The sequence below is a fragment of the Styela clava genome, chromosome 12 (assembly GCF_964204865.1).
Source record: "Styela clava chromosome 12, kaStyClav1.hap1.2, whole genome shotgun sequence".
Lineage (NCBI taxonomy): Eukaryota > Metazoa > Chordata > Ascidiacea > Stolidobranchia > Styelidae > Styela > Styela clava.
The window spans coordinates 15,344,813-15,366,839 of NC_135261.1; the positions used below are offsets into that span (position 1 = coordinate 15,344,813).

At 34.2% G+C, this 22,027-nt stretch overlaps 1 protein-coding gene across 1 annotated transcript; it reads right to left on the reverse strand.

The window, feature by feature from the left end:
• Positions 1-6,272: 6,272 nt before the first annotated feature.
• On the reverse strand, positions 6,273-19,683 carry LOC120329533 (sodium/glucose cotransporter 4-like). The gene is made up of 14 exons (XM_039396180.2): positions 19,536-19,683; positions 18,991-19,062; positions 18,594-18,698; positions 17,667-17,793; positions 15,292-15,435; positions 14,374-14,454; positions 13,917-14,116; positions 13,485-13,620; positions 12,397-12,503; positions 10,434-10,585; positions 10,172-10,340; positions 9,357-9,572; positions 8,835-8,967; positions 6,273-8,050 (listed from the first exon to the last, which is right to left on the reverse strand). Exons 1-14 carry the CDS (start codon positions 19,647-19,649, stop codon positions 7,824-7,826), a joined length of 1,983 nt encoding a protein of 660 aa, XP_039252114.2. The 5' UTR covers positions 19,650-19,683; the 3' UTR covers positions 6,273-7,823.
• Positions 19,684-22,027: the final 2,344 nt, after the last annotated feature.

Here is a 22,027-nt window from a genome sequence, read left to right on the forward strand (position 1 = left end):
TAAGTTTCAATTTGTCATATTTTGGCTCAAACGAAGACGGTTATGGTCATCGAAATATAATTCGCTGCTAGTGTAGAGAAGAACATTGTACCTATGTTCTGTTTTTATTTTTTCACTCAGATCTTGATCCTTTTCACCCGCCGCCAAATCACCAAAATTTACATTTTTGTCATTTTAAACAAAAATTTTTGTTTTAGTCTATGTACGTTATTTTTATTGGTACATTATAAACCAAAAAATTGCCCTAACAAAAATAAAACAAAAGTAGACAAATCATTAGCATCTGAAAAAAATAACAATATAAGAAACAAAAATAATGAATGTACTTTATATATTATATATCATAAATTTATTTATCATGACGTGTTATCATTATATGTTAGTTATTGTAAAATATGCTATATTTGAGTCGAATTCACTTGTCCATATAAATAGAGTAACCAAATCTGCAAATATATCATGAAGTTACTTACTTGAATCATCTTAAAACTTCACTTACAATCACTCTGAAAACTACTGAACATAAGCATTTTAGAGCACCCGGTATTAATATTACATATATTGTTATAATACTTTATTAGAAAATATTATTTATTTAATATCAAATGCTTGACTACCAACAGACTATCTTCCATTTATTTTCGATCTCTGCACTAATCTTATCTTGCAGGAAGTAAAATTTATTTTTGAACTTGTTACCTTCTAGTTGTTACACAGGCCAATTTTGGGATTTACTCTACAATTTACTGTTTTATAAATACCGAGAATTTGCCAGAAAACAATCTGATAGTGAAAAATGAGTTATATATCCGAATGACGAGGCAACAATTTTAAACTTACTAATTTATTCAAAAATTACTAAATTGTTTTGTTTCTACAAAAATTGCACGAATATTTTTAAAAATTTTGCTATCAATTTCTATGCTAGGATTTGACAACTTTTAAGAATTTTAATTTCTCTCGAACTGAACAGGGAAATTGTTACTATTGCACCATTTGTTACACATCTACGTATTGTTAGGCACATAAATATATATCATGTAGAGACAGGATAAGTATCCATTCTGTTTGCTTCTATGTCTCGATTTTATGCCCAGCAGGTTATTGCATAAAACACATACCCCAGTCTCTAATGCCATACAATGCATCACTATTATTTGTGCGTTTTTATTTCTTTATTAGGAGAGTGGATTCTCTAAATCCGAGTTTTTCACGTAGCAATACGACATAAGATCATGCACAATAGTCCTGAATCGTGACAGGCATTGCGAAAATAACTATTAGTGGAAAGACTCAAAATCACTAAAAAGTGACTAACGCAACTTTGCTGCGCGTGTGACGATATGACATTGTGTATGTAGTCAACTATAAATCAGTCGCATAAAGGTTGTGTAACGCTTTCTGCAATTCGAAAATTTATTTTATTGTGATTACACAATCTCCAAACCGTGTTACATGATATCCCCTTTGTATAGCGTGAAACTAAATTACGTATTTTTCCTTATTATTTTTTCGATGTCGTCTTCAATTTTTTTTATAAGCATAAGCATCATCATAAGCAAATTAGGCCACACAGACGAAACTCGAATTGACATCAAACCACTTTCCAGTAAACAAGCGCATTTTAGCAATGCTCTTACGGATGTTCCAGATGATAGATTTTTCAAATATGCAATTTCAATATTCATCTGTCTATACCGAAAACTTACATACATTTTGCGTGACGTCAACAAAATTAAAAATATGGCTTATAGGCCATGCAGGGCTGCAATCAATATGAACCCAAAAATAAGGACATTTCAAAACATAATAGTAAGATAACAGAGAAAACCTCAGCCCACACTCACCCTGCGGTCAACGGGTTAACCATCTATTTTTACTCTCGTTATAAACGTTATTCCATAAAAACGTGATTGCTCTGATAATATATACATGATCATAGATTATATATCCCACGCAAATGAAATACCAAGCACAGCCCAGTTACCCCTAATAGGGCTCAACAAAAACGAGTGTGGGTTGGAGTCACACGGGCGTGGGCTAGCGTCTGCAACGCTCTCATTCACTACTGTCTTTTGAAGTTACACGAACTGATCTTTGCCGGTAGGCTATTGTTTTGTCATTGTAGCAATTAGTTTAAGTTAATAATACAGTATTACGTCGTGAATGCGCGTAGCAATCAATGAAATTTTATTCAATTCTAGCAAATCAATTTTTCGAATTGACAAAACTAAGTGCTCGGTATAAAAACCTTTAGCCCTTAAATAAGACAAAAATAAGGACAGAAGAATAAGGACGTTTCTTGAAAAGTAAGGACAAAAATATATTCTAAGACTGAGACCTTCAAAAAAAAGACAAGTCTTATAAATAAGGACGTTATGGCAGCCTTGCTTACAGCTCATCAGCCTATTTTACATATTACCATTGTTACGTCACTGAGCGCAATAAACAAAAACCACGCATTTTGCGAGGTTTTCATCATCGATTCTAAATTTTAATTCACGTAGGACACTTGTGAAATCAACTTCAAAATTACAATTTATCAACATTATTCAATATGTCCAAAGTTTGGATCAGAATAATCCGCCAATAAACAAGAGAGCAATGCTCAAATATATGAACCCGAAAGCCAAGGCAAAGTAGTACGGGTATGGAATCTTCCACAGGTACATTTCCCGACTTCGATTGATCATCAGAAAGCAACGATTACGAACACAGAACAGTGCGGTATTTTTAAATTCTATGACGCTATCACACAACAAAATGACGAATCCCATTGTGCCCAAATTTTTTTTTGAAATAAATAGAAGTATTAGCCTTCTAGCGACAAATGCAATCTGAAAATTTCTAAACAATTGACCCCGTAGTTATAAAGTAGAAGAATAGCCCACAAATTGACAAGACCTTGGGTCCATTCCTATCTAATAACTACGGTCGTTGAACAATCCGCATTTCATTATGACTGCTGTTGATTAGTTCAGCAAAAATAATCGTGGGTGAGCTAGTTTTAAAGTTTGGTCAGCCCCAACAGTGGCAATAATTCTTCATAATATTTACGTTCTAAATCAAGATACGAAAAGGATTATGAGCACCAAAGATTAAGATCGATCTTATGATCGATAAGTAATTAACAGTAAGTTGGCTTTCAATTAGTAATGATTACAGATAACATATAACATCAATTTCTTATTTAATTTTTTTTTGTAGGAAACCATCATCCCAAGTGCCTAGGGCCTCCAAAAGACAGGATCTGGATTTGGCACTACCAACACACAAGCTACGCGATTCTGCAGACATAGACATGTGTAATAAACTGTCCAATTATATCTAGTTTAATTAAAACAGAATTTTTCCGATCTTGTTAAATCGTAAAATTAGATCAGTTGTTGGAACATTGATTCCGATCTAGTGCAGTCGGTCAGTAATTTTGAAGATCATTGTTTAAGAAAATCTCAAGATATGCAATAGAATCCCAAGGATATGCATTTATTTTAGTAAAATAGAAAACTGATTGACCATATTTTACATTGATTAGCTCATATTTCATCATAATCCGGGGAAAGAAGGACTCGACGTAATTTCAGAATGAATAGAAATGTATATCTTGAGCGGAATTTACTGCGTTTCATCTTTAGTGCCTGCAGTAGCATGTTTCACCTGTCGCATGGCTCCTGCGAGACAAAACTTATGATGTTTTTCGTTTTATTTTCAGTATATATGTATGATATCGTTTTAATCTGTAAAAGCAATTTCAACATTTTTTTTATATAAATTCAACATTATAACCAGGGATAAGACTGTCAGTTAGCACAAGAGATAGGAAAGATCAAATTGATGAACCGTTTTCCAGTATCAGTATATTCCTCCACTGATAGTCAGAAATTTGTTTTGTGGACTCACTCCTATATTAAATAACGCCTATTTCCTGATAAAAGTAAACTAAAATGCACCATGATTAAAACAGGATATCATAGTATTTGTGCAAATATCCACACAGTCTATAGTTAAATCAGTGTACACGATAGTCTCAAATTAACGCCTTTCATCAAGATTAAGGCATAAATACACCTGCTTCGAGTCAACGCAATATGTTTAATCTATATTTGGTCAATTAGCATCGTCGTGGGTTACCAAGCGTGACGTTGTCAATTAAGTAAGATTCTAACCCACCCTATGTTCGTCAGCAGCGTGGCGCAGGGGAAGCGTATAGACATGGTCCAACATCAGGTCAGGTATGAGGGTGGGTTCTAACCAGTGATGGGATTCAGCCGGTTCGCACCGGTTCTATAGAACCGTCTCACAGAATTTTATGAGATCAGCGAACCGGTTGGCATTACTAGTTACTATCAATGTTCTGTTTGTAACAGAACCCGCTGAAAAATATGACTTTTGTGAAGAAACCGGCTGACAAAATTTGAATCCCACCACTGGTTCTAACCCCATAGAATAGAGTTGTAGAGAATTCCCAGCCGATAAGACAGGTAGTTGGGGTAAGAAAGAGAAACGGCGGATAAGGAAGAGGCATAAGCAAGGAGAATAAAGATGGAGTGGGAATACTGAAGTGGAAGCAAAATATCGAAGTAGGAAGCTGAGAAGAAAAATGTGTCAGCAGTGTGGGTAAGGAAAGAGGAAATGAACGGAGCGGTAAAATAAGTTAAAGGAAATAGTGGGAGTAGATATAGAAATCTGCAGAGTGTTAAGAAAAATAAACGGAGCGCCGGACATAAGAAGTTAATGTGCAAGTAGAAATGGACCGTCTGTACTAGAAATGTGGAAATGAACGTCGGTGGAGTCGGACAAAAGGAGTTAAAGGAAATATGACGGGAGAAGATACTAGAAATCAGCAAAATGGAAATAAACCGAGCGCCGGACAAAAGAGGTCAAATAAAAGTATACCGATTTGTGGGTGTGCCGGATAAAGGAGTTGAAAGAAAATAGACGAAAAATAGTGGGTAGAGAGTAGAGACCGACTTGTATGGTCGACATCTAAGAAAGGGGACGGCGGATAGAAAAGCGGCAATAAGCAAGTAAAGTGGATGAGATGGAGTGAGTAGAAACGAGCTGGGTCAACGGTAGGCAATCAGTCTAGTCGGTCGCAGCCGTCAAGAAAATTCTGCAAGGCAGAAGAGTGTGTAAAAATACTAAATACTCAAAGAAAAGAAAGTAAGGAGTAAAGTAAAATAAACACGGAAACCAGCGATCAAGAAAGAAAGCATCGACTACTCAAAGCATTCAATGAGGAATTTAAGAAAAGCAGCGTAAGCAGTCAAGGAGAAAATGAAATAGAAATAAATTGAGCGGTCGAGAAAAAGTAAAGATAAGTAAGTAAGAGAAGTAAAGATAAAAATAAGAAAGCTGTAAAGCAAAACTAACAGCGAGACGAGAAAATCTGATATGGAAATAAAAATGAAAAAAAAAAAACGGCTGTGACAGAGCTGTCAAAAAATCAATGAGTTGAGGAGGTAAAATAAGGCCAGTCACATAGTAGATAAAAATAGTAAAATAAAACGGTCGAAAAAAGAAGTCGTTGTTCATCGTTTCAAATAGATTACCTGCCACAATCACTGGAGCTATCAAATGTGTCGTCGCGTTCGTTTGGAAGATGGGCGATTTTGTAGAAGCTCTTTTGATCACATTAGTAGGCATCGATTTTTATACTGATTTTGAAACGAAGCATAGAGAGTATGAAGTTTTTAGAATGAGGGAGATAATGTCAATAATATCCAGCATCAAATACCAGATGCCGTATTGACCGAATCATTAAGCAAAATAAGCACCAAGGAAAAGGGACAGCCACAGACATTTCCATAGACAAATTTTCAACGGTGGCGCAGTGTTCAATGAAACGATTCGAGTTGGTCAGACGACACAGATCTCAATATTGGCCCGGTCGACATAAAATTCTTCAGTTTCATCTTAAACTTCTCTTTCTATGTTTGTAAGTATGGGAATTGTTTCAAAAAAATCTAAATGCAACAAAAACTAATGATGGATCCAGTGATCGGATTTGCAAAAATCTGATGTTGTCATTCTAATCAAGGACATAATAAAATTGATTAAATAGATTTTGCGTGGTCGGCCTCCCTATGCCAGAAGATATTATATTGAATGCAATAATAGAATACACCATACATGAAAAGAGAACCATGCATCGCCAACAATGAATGAATGATGAATCATCACTTCAATCAATCGCTTCAGAATTATTTACAGCTCCATCACTACTTACAAATAACGCTCAACTCAGAATTTACATTTCAGTCCCCGTTACAATTGAGTGCCCGTAGACAAAAAACAAATGATCATATGTTCAAATTCCTTTGCGACAAGGTCCGAACCCTTAAAACTGGTTCGACATTTCATTGCTAACATAAATCAAATTTTTTTTCTCAGACTACTCTGATGTTGAAAAAGTGATGTATGTTGTATTCATACAATCCAATTTTTGCTAAATTTTCACGGGGATAATAATATTCGACAAGAAGTGAAGCTATAGATCGTTTTGAAAAATTGTTGTTATTGTATCCTATGTTGTTGTTGTTGTGTGTGGAAAAACTTTGCAACTATGTGGACTAATCGATGTCAAATTTTCCCTGAAACTCCAAATTGGTTATTTTTGCGGACTTAGTCAGCCAGTAATCAGTTATTTATTTCTTCACCATGCTGAAAATACGAACTATACATACACAAATTGAAGAAAATACAAAAAAATCGCATTCCAGGGTGAGAGGAGACGCCGAAAAACCAAAACTGGTTAACGAGGAGCGGCGCCCCTGGGGAAGTCTAACAGTAACGTGATAAATAAGATAAAATCGAACTAAATATTTAATAAATAAATTAAAGGATAACACAATATGTACGTAAAGGCAGACTGGTATATACCAAACAATCGCTGTTTCAACAAAAGAAAGTCGACTTCATGCACCACAGTCTACGCACCGGCAACCATGGAAATTGAAGTGCGAGATCAGACAGCCTCACATTGTTATCATGGCAAAGCAAATATAGCAGGCTTGTCCATGGGACGTACTTTTCTGTCCCATTATCATCCCATCCCATAGGAATTATGTCTGTCTCATCCCATCCCATGGGATTCCCATTGGAATACAATTCAATAAAAATTGTTAAATTTATGTTTAGCGTCTACTAAATAGGACTACATGTACGAAGAGACATACAAAATAACAAAATTTACGGACTTCGTTAACATTATATTCATAAATATTATAAATGTGTACATCAGCCCCTTCACAAAGTATATTGTTAATGTTGAATGAAAATTGCTCTTTATAGCTAAGAAGAGAGATATGCTCAAATAGATGAATAAGAAGTCCATAAAGAAATGTTTTACCATCATTTCCCCGAAAATCATACAGTTTTCGTGTCCCACGTGTCCCATTGGAAATAAAAATGTGTGATGTCCCTATCCCATCCCATGGGACGTTTCCCATGTGATTCTTATGGGACTCCCATTCCCATGGACAAGCCTGCAAATATGGCATGTACATTTCTTCAGTCGCAAGATTTTTTTGATGTTTAGGCATAATTATGAAACAAACAAGCAATATGTGTCTGTTGAACAACTGCATCTGAGACAACAGCGTTAATTTCGTAGTTTTTGACATAGTCTTTGGCTTTCTTGTCCATATTTTTTAGCATTGATGTCTTATTCGTTCCTTAAACGTTAAAGTTGATATCTTGCCAACCATTATTTTACAATTTAAAGCGAAATGATTATAATAGATTCATGGTTTTATTTTAGTAAACATTTCTATCTCGATTTAACACTGCTACATGTTTTCAATTTCTCTTTACATTTATTATTAAGCAAAATATCCCCACATGAATGTTCCAATGGCCATGACGGCAAGACAACAAACGTTTACGAAAACGCCCCATTTTTGATTTTCGTACAAAGTGATTTTTCCAGACACGTGAGTACGAGCTTGAGAATGCTGTTGTTGGTTCTCAGTTTTATTTTGCTCAAAACCGCATATCCACATTCCAGCAGTTTTCCACCAAGGTTGCGTTGTTACTACAATTTCATCGCCTGAAGTAAATTAAAATAAATTATATGAGATAACATTTTTGTGATGTTCAAAACGAACGGACTAATAAATTATATCAAGGCTTTATTCGTGATAACTTATACCGGACAACTTATAATGGACATTCTATGAGAGACTTGAAGTAACAAAGAAACTCTCCCAGGAACAAATACTAAGGGAGTTGATTTTGTCGCTCTTCTTAAATCACTGTTTCAGGAGGGTGTAAATCTAAATGACTCGCATGGGACATGTTATATCAGCGCTCCCGTAGTATGAACCAAAATGGCGGGCACCTGAACATAGTATGTGTACCAGGTCGGGTTTAGGCCATAATATTTCTCCAATTTTCCTTATTTTAGTTTTATTACGAGTTCGAGGACTAGCCAAGTGACTCCCGTAGTATTTGTAACTGAAAATATGGCCAAACCTTAACCTGGTACACATACTACGTTCCGGTGTCGGCCATTTGGATTCACATACTACGGGAGTACCGCTATATTTTTCTGTGCAGTAGATCAAATATACGACAAAATAATTATATTTTACTTTACTATGTATAACAATCCCCTTATCAAATAATCATTCAGATCGCTGATATTTGATCCCGACATTCATTGTTTAGTGCGCATAATTAATTTGACCAGTTCAAGTTTTAGCAAAAATATTGAAAAACATCTTTAGAAAATTGTTAATCAATTTACACATATGCAAACGATTTTTGTTCCTTGAATCCTCCTTTTTGAATATCTAGTTGAAATACGTTTAAACGCGTCTCTGAATACTCACCACTACTGCCTGCCATCTTATCTTTTTTCGTGTTTTTCAACGTTAAAACTTCCTTTTCCGACTTGCTATCATCAATTTGATCTGTTTCGTAAATTGGTGTTTGATATCTTGTCCACCATGTAAGACCGGGAATCTATGAGTAAAATGAATAATAATTTAGGGAGTCAATACATAAAATGAGATAAAAAAGGAAAGACCAAATGAATACAAAAAAGAAAATACATTGTCAAAATCTCTACTACACGTTTTAAATGATTAATAAACTATGCTTAGCAGTCATTTCAAATTAAAACGTGTTGATTATAAGTAAATGGATAACGGTTTTCATATTTGTTATATTTGAAAATCTCGTGAACTTCTACTTTGTAAATTTGTTCATAATAAATGAATATACAAGAAAATAAGTCCTAATGTTATTTTGCGGAAGAAAATTGAAATAAGACAGTGTATTATTTTCAGGGGAAACACGGTAAATGACAATGGAAACTAAAATTAATTTGATGAAATATCAATATCTCAAACCTGTTCCTTTGATGGCGGAGGAGTTACAAGGCTGACAAATATGGAAACAAACATAGATATCATAAATAATATCATTGCAAAATACAAAAATGGAACTTTTGTTAAAATTTCAGGTCTTCCATCAATATGACCGCACGTGGGTGCTGGCAACGTAAACTCTATCAACATCCGTGTGAGACCAAATACAAGACCAACTGCAAGGCCCCAAAATGCACCCTGTCAAATATAGTCATAACATATAATTAGTGAAGTAAAGTTGCTACTATAATGTTTACAAAAGCTTTTTACTAATCACCATTCATCAAGGATACATTTTGTAATATATACCAGATTAAAAATGTCGAGTTAGTCTCAGATCTGTATGCACAAACATTTGGTTGATTTTATTCAAAATATGATATTTTACGTTACTTTTCTGACATAACAAACATTGAATTTAAAATGAAAAATATTAAAGTCCCTTATTTGGGTATATATGAAAAATACAGGCGCTCCAGAAATGTGTGTACACCAATATGAAGGTAACTAATTTTGTTTGCCTATTTTACCTCAAGTTATGTAAAAGGACTCAAACCTATGGGCAGGGGGTATATTCACTTGGCTAACACAGACAGTCACCGAACTTGTAATAGAATTTAAATGAGGAAAATCGGAATAAAATAATGCCCTATCCCTAACCTGGTACACACACTACGGGAGTACCCAAGATTTTATCGCTGTAATATCTTAGGAAAACTATATATATGGATATTGCATAAATTAATGAAAAAGTGGTTCTAACGACGAAGTAATGATATTTCCTTAAATTTGCTTACAGGTTCATTTGTTCTTGTCCATAATATTGCAAGAAGATAAGTTGAGCAAATTGGAGGAGCAAGAAAACTACTGATTGATTGGACGTATTCCATCATTTTACCACTTTGCAGTCCAGATAAAACAGGAATCCAAAGAATACTCACGGCCGCGAGTATGACCACAAATATTCTACAAAAAATAAGGGGATGAAATTTAGTCAAATTTTTCCCAACATATATTCTAATAATAGCTTTTTTTCTTGTGTTTAACTTTATTACTCACCTCCCGACAACCATGAGTTCAATATCAGTCGCTTGTTTTCTCATTGTTTTCCACAAATCCATTGATACAATGGTTGCTGCACTGTTGAACACTGAAGTAAGCGATGACATCAAGGCAGCCAACATGGCTGCTATCATAAGACCACGCAAACCCTAAAAAATTTCGTAAAAAATTGAGATTTTATGCGAATAGTGTTAGTTAGTATTGTTATTGCGTGCCTAAAATTAAATATAATGTATATTAAGACTGAGAATATTTTTGCGAGAGTTTGCGTATTTATTTCCGATACACTTGTCTGCTCAGTCGGAATGTGAATGTTTGAGATATCAGGGTATTTATTTTATCCCAATTTTCTACCTATATAACAATATACTTGATGGTACAGGTATTTTTTTTTATTCTTTAGCGTTGAAGGTCGCACAAAATGTAATTGAAATATATCAACAATGTAGGCCCACTTTATCCTTGTATTTTTGGGCGGTTCAATTTTGTATTGCTTTTTTATTAAGAGTCATACAGATGAACTAATTATTATTGTTAATAATAATAATATCAAGCCATATATATATATATATAGGATATCTATGACTATAACCAAAGTCATGTACATATGTCTAGAAAATAGATTTCGCAAATCAACTTTCAATGTTGGCTCATATGCATTGGGTAAATATCCGGCATGGTGAGAAACATACTTTTTATCGCTAGGGCAAACAGACTGAAAGATATACGCAAATATTAAATACATGTGAAATTCTTCCATGAGATTGGGATATTCAAAGCTATTCAAAGTTCAAATGCTGATGTAAGAATTAAACAAACACTTTACACTGTATTGGAAGCATAATGCTGTATATTACCAATATCACCTAATTCAATATCAAATGTTGGATAAATGGCATGTTATTCGAACTAATTATTTGTGCCTGGGTTAGTTTTTATAAGTGTAATAAATCATGACGTTTTTTTTATTAGAACATATCATTAATTGGCATATATGAAAAAGACCAATGCATTCGTATAAGCTAAGATTGCTTAGAATAAAGTAAAGAATACAGGCTTAATATTCTTGATTAAAATTCAAATCATCTTATACGAGATATAAATATATATAACGATATCAAATTTATCCCATTTTAATGCCATTGCATAAGACCAGGGGCGCACAACACAGGGTTCGCGTAGTTAATCTGGTATGCCCGAACGTGGTACGCGAACGATTTCATAAAAAGTAATTTTTGTATTTATAATAAATCTTAACAAATCACGTTTATATCAAAAAAATATTAAATAACTGTCTTTATCCACACATTGCTAGTCCGTGGACCTGCTATTAAAATGTAGTAGGTAAAAATAAGTAATTAGGCAAACCAACAGTAGCAAACGGTCAGGTTACTATTTAGTGTAAACCGTAATAAATCTCGTTTATGCCGTAATAATTTGAATCGTCAAGTTGGTTCGCACATTCCTAGATTTTGCTTCTAGCAGAAACAGAAACTAACAAGTAGAGTTAATGTCTGATTTGACAACAGTTTGGAAAAACAAACAAAAGCAGGCTCAATCATTAATATAATCAAATCTCAGTTACGGACTCGGTTAACAGATGAACATTTAGATTCGGGGTTGCGCATCGCTATTTCTTTTTTGAAGCCCAACATTTCGAATTTTGTCCAATAAAAACGTCTTCAAATCAATATGTTTATGACATTTGGCATTAAATTGTTCCAGTTAATTTTTTATTCATTATTATATGTTTTATTAAACTTTGTTGTTACGTGCTTCACAGACTTTCCTTTACAATACCCACATTTATTCAAACGTCACGTAGCACGCTAGATGATTATTTTATAAACTTTGTCACACGTTCTCATTTGAATTGGGCAACCCTGGTACTATAAATAGCAAAATATTTAAACAACCGTTTAATACAGCTTGTTTAATCTAGCATTGTTGCTCAACCAACCTGCGGCATGATTTCAAGAACTAGTATTGGGTAAGCTATGTTGGTACATCCAGCTGCATTATCACATGCTTCAATACACGCTTCAGGTGTAACGCAAGCAACTCGATCTGTAATAAAGTTTTTTTCTTTGTAAATTATTATATCACTGACTACTACAATATATTTGGACAATAAAGATACGCTATCATATCAGCAGTCGCCATGAAAAAACGAAATAGATATTTGCCGAATATGTAAAATATTAGAATTGTTTATAAGACATTGTGTAAAATGAATCATTTTAGAAAATTGAATTAGTCCCATTCTTATTCGACTTTTTATACAGCTACGTTTAGCTTAGGTTACATATATTACTTTTTAACATTGCTATTCAGTAATACTTCGGTGGTTGAACGAATCGATAGTCGAACAATTCGGAAGTCGAACAAACAATTCTAGTCAAAAATGCTCCGGTACTCAAACGGAAATTTGGTGCTCGAACAACCGAGCGCGCTGCCGAGTGAGATGACGTCACCCGAACCGCGCATCTCCGCTGCCTGTTCACCATTCACCAAGAGAGAGATGCTCAAATATATGGACATGAAAACCAAAACGAAATCGTACGGGTATACAACTTGTCACAGTAGACTATCGATACGGCAATCTTCAAGATCAACGCGAAAACGCAACAACCACAAAGCGCGCAATTCTTGATGACGTCATCGGACAAAAAAAAATAGGAACCCCATAGAGCTGACAGAAATTTGCTTGAACATACAGTAACTGATACAAAATATTTTATATTTTCACCTTTATGTACGCATTTAAATAATTACTGTTGTTTAGGTACACTATTTCTTGATTTTGGTTATTTTGGAATGCGTAAATACGATATAAAATAATTATCATTGTTTCTTATGGAAAACAAAGTTTCGTTACTTGAACAAATCGGTAGTCATACACCAACTACGAACGAATTATGTTTGACTACCGAAGTATCACTGCATAATAATATCAATAAATCAAAGCAATAATTTTATTCAGTTCATCTGATACGATAATTCCTTGACAGGAACGAAAAAAACAACAACAGCAATTGAACTAAATACCTGCAAATAGTACTCGGCTTATCATTCCCGGCATAACCATTAAAAAGAGAGGAGTTATCTTTAATAATGCTGCTAATACAGATCCGCCTTTTGCGTGTAATAAATTCTTAGAAGCTAAAGAACGTTGTACAAGAACCTGAAATAAGTGTTGGTATAAATATTATATATATATAATGTAATGCTCTGTTTCAAGGGGAAAAATGGAAACAAAATATTATTAAAATCATAAAAAAGTAAGAAAAACATAATAAATAAACACATAAAAACAAAAAAATCATTTACCCATTTTCACTTATATCAGCACTTGAAAAATGCATTTTTATAAATATTTTGTAGAAATACCATCCGAACTTATTTAATTAGCTTTCTACACACCCTGTTCGTACTTTCTCCAATTTATGTACAAAATTATAGTTTATTACATAAATTTACCTGATCTGTGCAAAAATACCACGTGGATAAAATACTGATTCCAAAAACAACTCCTGGCCAAGGATAGTCTGGATCAGATGCTTTTCGGAATAAGTGAAACGCATTATCGGGTGGAATACCACATGACCCGTTAGCATCGGCTGGAATAGCATCATCCCATTTTTCTTGAAGACCAGAATATCCTCCAACTTCGATGAATGCTGGAAAAGTAAAATTCTATAATAAAACTACTGTTGTATTTGCAACACTTTTTTATAACATGAATCGAATTAATCTATCGCCCACTTATTATCGCCTTGGACATATTGCGAATCGTCATAATCTCTACACTACAGTAATATAATAAATTACATCTGAACAAAACATTCTCTTTTTTGTCATCTTTATTTTAATCCCCCAAAGATTATGTGTATTTTATAACTGGAACACAAATATAGCTAAGAGAAATTAAAAATACCCATTATCATAAGAACAATTGATCCTCCAAGCATAATCACTGTTTCCAGAGTGTCCGTGAATATTACTGCAGTTAGACCTCCTAGAATTTTAAGATTTCTTGTTGAAAAACGATAATTAGACAAAATGTTATTAAATGATTATTATCATGTTTTATACTATAAACTGTTGGAGAGCTTCAAATTTAACAAATATCGTGATGGAAGCTAAATATTCAAATGCCTATTTGTTTAAATGAAATCGAACTTCCGATTACGTGTTTCGTTAATTTCTTTTTAAACCATTCTTCATCTGTACACACATAATACATAATATATTATGTGTAAATCAATCTCAAACACTCTCATACACCTTTACGCTTGTATGATAGACCTGTGTTCAATTAATCGTTCTCAAATCACCTAAAATACGAAATTTACACACTAATATTACACTCAATATCACGGACTAACTGTAGTCCGTAATGATCCGTCAAAACTGGGTTTATATTAAAAAAAAATAGCTTTGAGGTTCATATGAATCATTTCTGGAGGTCAAAAATTATGAAGACTTTGAGGTCAAGAAAATCGTCATTTTTTTAATATCATATACATTGCTAAAATACATATCGACATTTTGAAAATATGAAGTGGTTACTGAATTGTATTTTCATTAGAGACCCAGCAAATGACACAAACAACGACACAGTGAGTAGATTGGTATTTGGAATAAGTAACTAATTCGCTTGGCGGCTGTTTTCTTGATGAAGCAACATATTTATTTTATAAGGAATGAAATACATATAAAAACCTTGTTTGTATTCCTTCGTCGTTCTTTATTGCGAGCTCTACATTTTAGTAAAACTGCTTGTGACTAAACAATGAGTCTACGTATATCTTAGAATGTAACACATTTTTTTATGATAAGAGAAATTGCTTACCCGTTATAGTGAAAATCACAGTAATTACGAGAAGCCCAATTATAGATGGATATAGACTCCATCCTATTGATTGTTGAATAAAAATTGCCCCTGAGTATAAGTCTGTTGATATCTTTGCAAACATGTACAATATCATACATAGACCTGGAAAATAAAGGTATAACAGTTTCTTTGAAAAAACGTTAGGTTATTTCACTGTTATTCTGATTGATTTAATTGTCGTTATGTCGTTCTCAAATAAAGATTAAATAATACAAATAGAAAAAGGATTTTACTCGTTGTTATCAGAGAAATCATAGCGGAATTTTAAGTAGCCCAGTCTCGGCACGCGTCGGAGTTTCAGGGGATCAACATCGCACCCTACAGTAACTATCCAATAGAATATGTAGAGGAAATTTAACTAACGTTCACTATGAAATGTACTAACATATTGTTTAGTTATCGCGATCATGACGCTTGTTTTCTCACATTTGACCCTCTGGTTTATTTTATCATGTACTTTAACGCTATTTCAAACAAGCCTCTGTGTAGACCAATGAGTTCAATCGGGGTTACGTGGGTTCCGCTAGAATTAGATCAGTACAGGAGTTACGAAAATTTAATGAATATATAATTTGTTTAAATATTATCAAATACCAATTAGGTTTGTCACTATTAATAATCTTGCTACTCTGTCATATTTTTTTCCAGTATCAGGTTTGCTTTTATATGCATTTATAGTCATACAATTATTTTATTAAATAAATAATGTTTCTTTAACAAGACAATTGAACTATTGCACGAACAGCCGGACCTTTTGGGGTCCGTGAAACACTTTTGGAGGGTCCGCGAAACAAATCTGTAATATGGCTATCAGCTTGATAATACAAAAATTGAGTGCCTAAACAAATACACATTTGTCGCCTTTTGCTGTTTTGCAATCACCACTAGAGACACTAATTCTTTACTATATGTTTCGATCACGCTGCCCCATTGTAATGTCACAGAGCTGTGGGCCTGTTATATCACAGTGAGAGTTCAATTCATGCCACCACAGATATACTAACTGCAGTGCCGTAGCTGACGCTGTCCTTTTTCCAAATATCGTAACAGACTGGATGTCACACTCACACATGTCATTAGAGTTGCGCTTTATACTCTTTTGTTCGTTCCACTATACGACGCATTGATTTTTTGTGATCTTTTGATGTTTTGGTGCACAAGACCGGATATCATTGAAAAAATTGCGAGGGGTCCGTCATGGAATTTTTTTCAAAAAGTTTGGGAACCACTGGGCCCTAGCCAATAATTATCACAGGCCGAATACGTGTTAAAAGAGTCTATTTTTACTTGTCAACAGTACATGTGATTTATTCGTCAGTTTAAATCTTGTAATACTTGACCTATCACCCCGAATGCGTGTGATTAAAGAGCATTTTTAACTTTCAATAGAATATGTGGCATATATATTCGTTATTTTAAATTTTAAATCTTTCAATAGTTCACTTATTTGATGGCAGTAATTTGTGACAACTAATTGCTGCCACTCTTTCAACAGCGGCTGCGGTACGTTACCTACTATTACAACTCAGTTTCACAGTTCTTTGACGTTTGTGGTAAATCTTCTAGGCTAGGCCATTTATAACTTATTGGCTTCATTTATTTCATAATTTTTGGAATTATCTGAAAATTATGAATGAAATTATTTGACATTTTATAACTAACAATCTCCTATTTTTTGATGCCATTAATAGATTTTAAAATTCCACATCTGCTAAACATCAAGTTGGTAAGTAGGGCAACACAAGCTAAGTCATGAAATTACATGTGAATGAGTGTTAGTACCGTAGCCATGCGAATGATTGATTCAGATGAACAAAACTTTCATCAAAAAAAGTTCGGCTTTGCATTTGCTGGTTATAATTTTGAACAAAACTTGTTGAACGCGAAGTGGGTATATGGATCATTTTGCTTAGTTGTTGTTGTTGGGTTTCTTGTTATTTGTAAACATCGCTTTACTCCGCAACTAGCGGGCCAATCTTTTGTGCGCCGATTTTTCATAAAACTCGATGTTTTGCTTTGAGCCCTAGCCGTACTGGTACCTATGCGCATCAGATCAATTCCCTAATAATTGTAGTATGAGAAAATATTGTTTGATGTGGTGGAAATCATTTTCTTATTTATAGATTTGCGGCGCGATGGACCAGCGGTGAAACTTTGTCCCTTGAAGTGTTAGACTCAGCTGTGTTGGCATAGCCGAATACACATCTTGATTTCAAATCTCATGGGTATTTTTGTGAGCCAAATAGTACAGTGATTCGCTTCTTGGAAAATAAAAATTTGAAGCAATTTACAGTGACGAAAATCTGAATAAGTCCAAAAGATAATCTTCTTACATGCTAAATAAAGTCGTATCCTCTCCCCTCCAAATCTTCGTTTCAAATATTCTGGCATCGTGAAAATCCCCGAAGCCAAATAAACCGGAACAAAGATCCAGCCTAGTAGAATCAGAACAAAGAGGCCCTAAAATAATGAAGAAATAAATAAATGCATCAACGTTAGTGGCAGTGAATTGATGAGAGAGTGAATGAAAAGAAATGAATAAATTTGAGTTATTTTTTTATGATTCTGTAAAATGAATTGAATTTTTACTATAGTCTTTTATGAAACATTGGTATTGCTTATACAACAAATTTTGTATCATGAACACCATAATGTCGCCTACATTCTTGATTTGCAGAATTCAGTCGAGAAAGTGAATCCATGTTAAATAGTAGTATAGCCATTGTCCCGATATGGCCGCATGTTAGTAACAATATAACAGAACACCATTTTATAATTATAACAAAGGGTGACCGTACATTTGAACCCATACATTTGCACCTGTATATCCGCGGGTTCAATCTGTATGAGGGTACTAAAATCCATGGGTTAGGGTTAGCATGGGTTCAAATATCAGTAAAAAAAAATTCATGGGTGCATTTGTCGTGGGTTCAAATTACGGGTTCAAATGTAAGTGGGTTCAAAACAAATGTAATGGAACATAACAAAGCAATATTGGTATTACTCTGAGGCATTTATTCACCAAGATCATGGTTCAAAACAAAGTCGTTTGGACATATGACGCTATAATGTGGGTGGGAAAGTGTTGAATTTCCGTCGCGACAAGTAATGAACGAGTATGGAAGTAATCAAAACAACCGATTACAATTTTCCGTTATCATAAATGCATCAAGTAGGTTTCAGCGGTACATTAACCCTCTGGACAAAGATAGAGCATGTATATATAAGAAAAAAAGATAGTTCAGAATATAATTCCATACATTGAGTTCATATGCTGCTACGGCAATTCCAGTCGACGCTCCGGATCCAGCCATTCCGATGATGCTAATACTGCTGATGTTGCTCGAAAATAATGAAGCACCTACCTACAAGTAACAGAATGAAAGGTTAATTGTTAACAAATGCAACGAAAGACTAGCCTTAAAATTCAATTTACTTTTTAACCGGACTAGCAACTAATACACTAACCTACGGTGAGCTTGAATGGCGAATACCGTCAAAAAATAACGTACCGCGGGTGCACTGCAGAGATTACATATATATATATATATACAGTGATTAAAATTAGGTTTTTTTTTCAACCAGTAAAAATCAATCAAACAAGATTTACAAAAGATAAAAGTAATCACACGCACAAAAACTTGTAATTTAACTTACGGCCCACCAAGCAATATTTCGCCCAGCAAGAAAGTATCCTTGTACATTTCCCTTGTTAGCGCGAATCATTGCCTGACAAAATCAAAAAATATTACGTGTTAGTTTATAGCTGGAATAGATCATCAATAAAAAGGTAAGTCTGTCTGATGGCCCATTTAGCAAATACACAGAAGTATATGCAGATCCATATAAGTTTAACAATGACGTCTAGTTCTGGTAATAGTATTGACCAACAAGCGTTTTTGATATTGTTGTTAATTTCTTGAGTTATTTGTTATGTGGAACTTTATCTCGTTTTAAAATGACATCAAGGCACGAACATCTTTCTAATAAATGGCTTATCTATTTTATATTAATATAAATCAAGTTAATTATTTTGAGTTAGTTGTCAGAATGACAATAATTGAAGTCCCAAAAATTTGCTACATTTTCTGATAGTAAAAACATTGTTTTTCTAATATCCGTCGTACATAACGATAAGAACGGAGTCAAAGACGGAGCAGGAGAATAACAGAGTTAAACACACTTTAGAATTTCATACTTACCCATATTCCAACTCCCATTACCAAAGCAAAATAGATTACAATCACTGCGATATCAACGCCATTCAGTCTCAGAATTAAGTCTGTATTCGTGGATGCAGTCGTCGTAGAATCCATATTGATAAAAGTAATTCAGTAATTATCCATTCATACACGAAACACTAAATAATGAAAGTTGCATCATGGGTATTAAACGTTTGCCTCGACGTTTCATTAAAGTACAGAGGCTGTAGAGAGGCTACTCCGCTTGTGAGCAAAACTAATTAAGGCTCTGAAAGTCTGACTGCATGTTTCATTTGTTCTGAACAAGTTAGCTCGGACGAACTTCTTACTGTTATGCTGTTATAACGTATCATATTGTCATTGTCAATATCAGATCAGACAAGTGTTTATCGACTGCATCTAACTTTCATGTAACAAATAATTGTGTTATGACTAATTAATTTGTAAAGACAATGATTGCATCGCATTGGATTAAAAATAGGTCGCCAATACATGAATAGAAAGTATGAATTTGGGCTTCTAATGCTATAACCACTTTTATACACTTCTCGATCCCATCCAAGGATAGCTTAATCATGATTCGCTGTTCTAATTAAAACATTGACTTCTACGTAGTTCAACTTGTATCCATTGGCAAATGAATGTGTACGCATGTTAAAATTGTTTTGAGAATTAAGAATTTTATTCATCCAGCTTCCAACAGGTCAAAGATTTCTTATGCGAAGCCAACTCCAGATCTCCTGGGAGATTTGAAAATTAATTCGCAATTCAGCAATCATTATATAGCGATGACGATAATACAATTGCTTCAATTTCTAAAGTGTGTAGCCTACTACTCGTTTTCGCTGGCGGTCGATAATTTTACATTTTAACTGAAATTTTCAATCATAAGACTAAAAGGTATTAGTGAATGTAATTGATACAAAAGATGCGTCATGATAATGTTATATTTACTTAAAATTATAATGGCATAAAACTAACATTTTGTAGTGTTTGGTGGCCTACTAGTTATTTAACAGAAATTTAGGATGCTATGAGTTTCCTATTTTATCATACACACCATAGTCTATATCTATCAAAACTAGATTTCAGTTCGTCCACTAACTAACATTTGCACTGCATTATCGTTCCACTATTCTGCGTATCACTATTGTGTAAGTCTACCGCTACGAATGATTAACCAAACATAATGCATTCAGCACTTATATTTACTAGTTTTGCAGATCAAATCAAATTACAATGACGGACGAATGACGTGCATGGGATGGGTCATTGTCCGGATATGATAAACGGTTTTATGGGCTTGAATACCAATTTTGATAAGATTCAATCTGTGTGCCTTGTGAAACGTTAACTTATATCCTCGGGACACTACGGAATAATAATTGGTGATGTATGTACAATCGGCCTAACTAAAATTTTGTGTAGATGGCTCAATCTAAATAAATAAACAAATAAATTCCGATAATTATAGTTTGGGTTTAATCGAAAAGTGTGGGCTTTGTGGAAAAAACACGGCATTTTGGTGTTTGGGTGATGCAGCAAGACAACAAGAAACCGCTAATTACGATACACTAACAAATTGCATGGCCTAAAGCCCAAAAGGTTACAAATTTCTTCATAAAAAACCTTGCGTCATTGGAACTCTATCAAAACAGAATAGTGGTGAACCAGTGATGTATATCGCAGGAAAACTGATAGTATTCTATTTCTGCAAACTAAAACCACAATTATCGAATAAACGAAACAAGACCAAGCATCAGGGGCGTAGCCAGGAATTTTCAAAGGAGGGGTACTGAAATTCAGGTGTGTACGAAATGTCGCACAACCTGAAAATAGTATGCGTGCCAGGTTAGGGTTCAGGTTGTGCGTCATCTTGGTACGAATACTTTCGGAGCGCCGAAATTTGTAATTGCCAAGTTTGACAGCAACAGGTGGTTTGGCCGGAGGCCGCAAAACGCGAGTTTCTAAGAGAACTGATGTTCTAAAAATTGCTATGTGTGATACAGAATGTTTCTAGAAATTGAAACTGAATGGATGTTTCCCCGAGCATCGACTTCCTTGTTTACTTCGGGACATTGGCCAATCAGCAAGACGCAAAGAGTGACGATTTTTGAAATCTATTCGTTAATTTTTAGTTCTGGATTTAGTTTCGGATATTTAAATGTAAATCAAATAATTCAATGATCACTTTGTCTTCTCAGAAGTTTCAGTTTAACTGCAGTAATAAAAAATTAGTGTAGAAATGGCTGCAATAGACTAGGCTAAAATTCTTCACCGGTACTGTTACAAAACAGATTGTTGAATGCTATGAATCAGAATAATGGTTTGAAGCAATATTTGAAAACACCGAAACACCGAAAACTTTGCGATGGTTAAGTATGGGAGGAAATTTACGGGGGGGTTCGACCCAAAATGCCCATAATTTCAGTAATGTTATTATTTGTGCGAACTATGGTTAGATTTGTAGGGCGAGCCTGACTCTCGTGGGA

Bases quoted from the DNA above. Each gene is read 5' to 3' on its own strand.
- LOC120329533 (XM_039396180.2), bottom strand. From the start codon at position 19,649: ATGGATTCTACGACGACTGCATCCACGAATACAGACTTAATTCTGAGA. The intron at 14,455-15,291 runs GTAAGCAATTTC...TTAAAATTCTAG, and splicing joins TGTGATTTTCACTATAACGG to GAGGTCTAACTGCAGTAATA. The intron at 13,621-13,916 runs GTAAATTTATGT...CACTTATTTCAG, and splicing joins GGTATTTTTGCACAGATCAG to GTTCTTGTACAACGTTCTTT.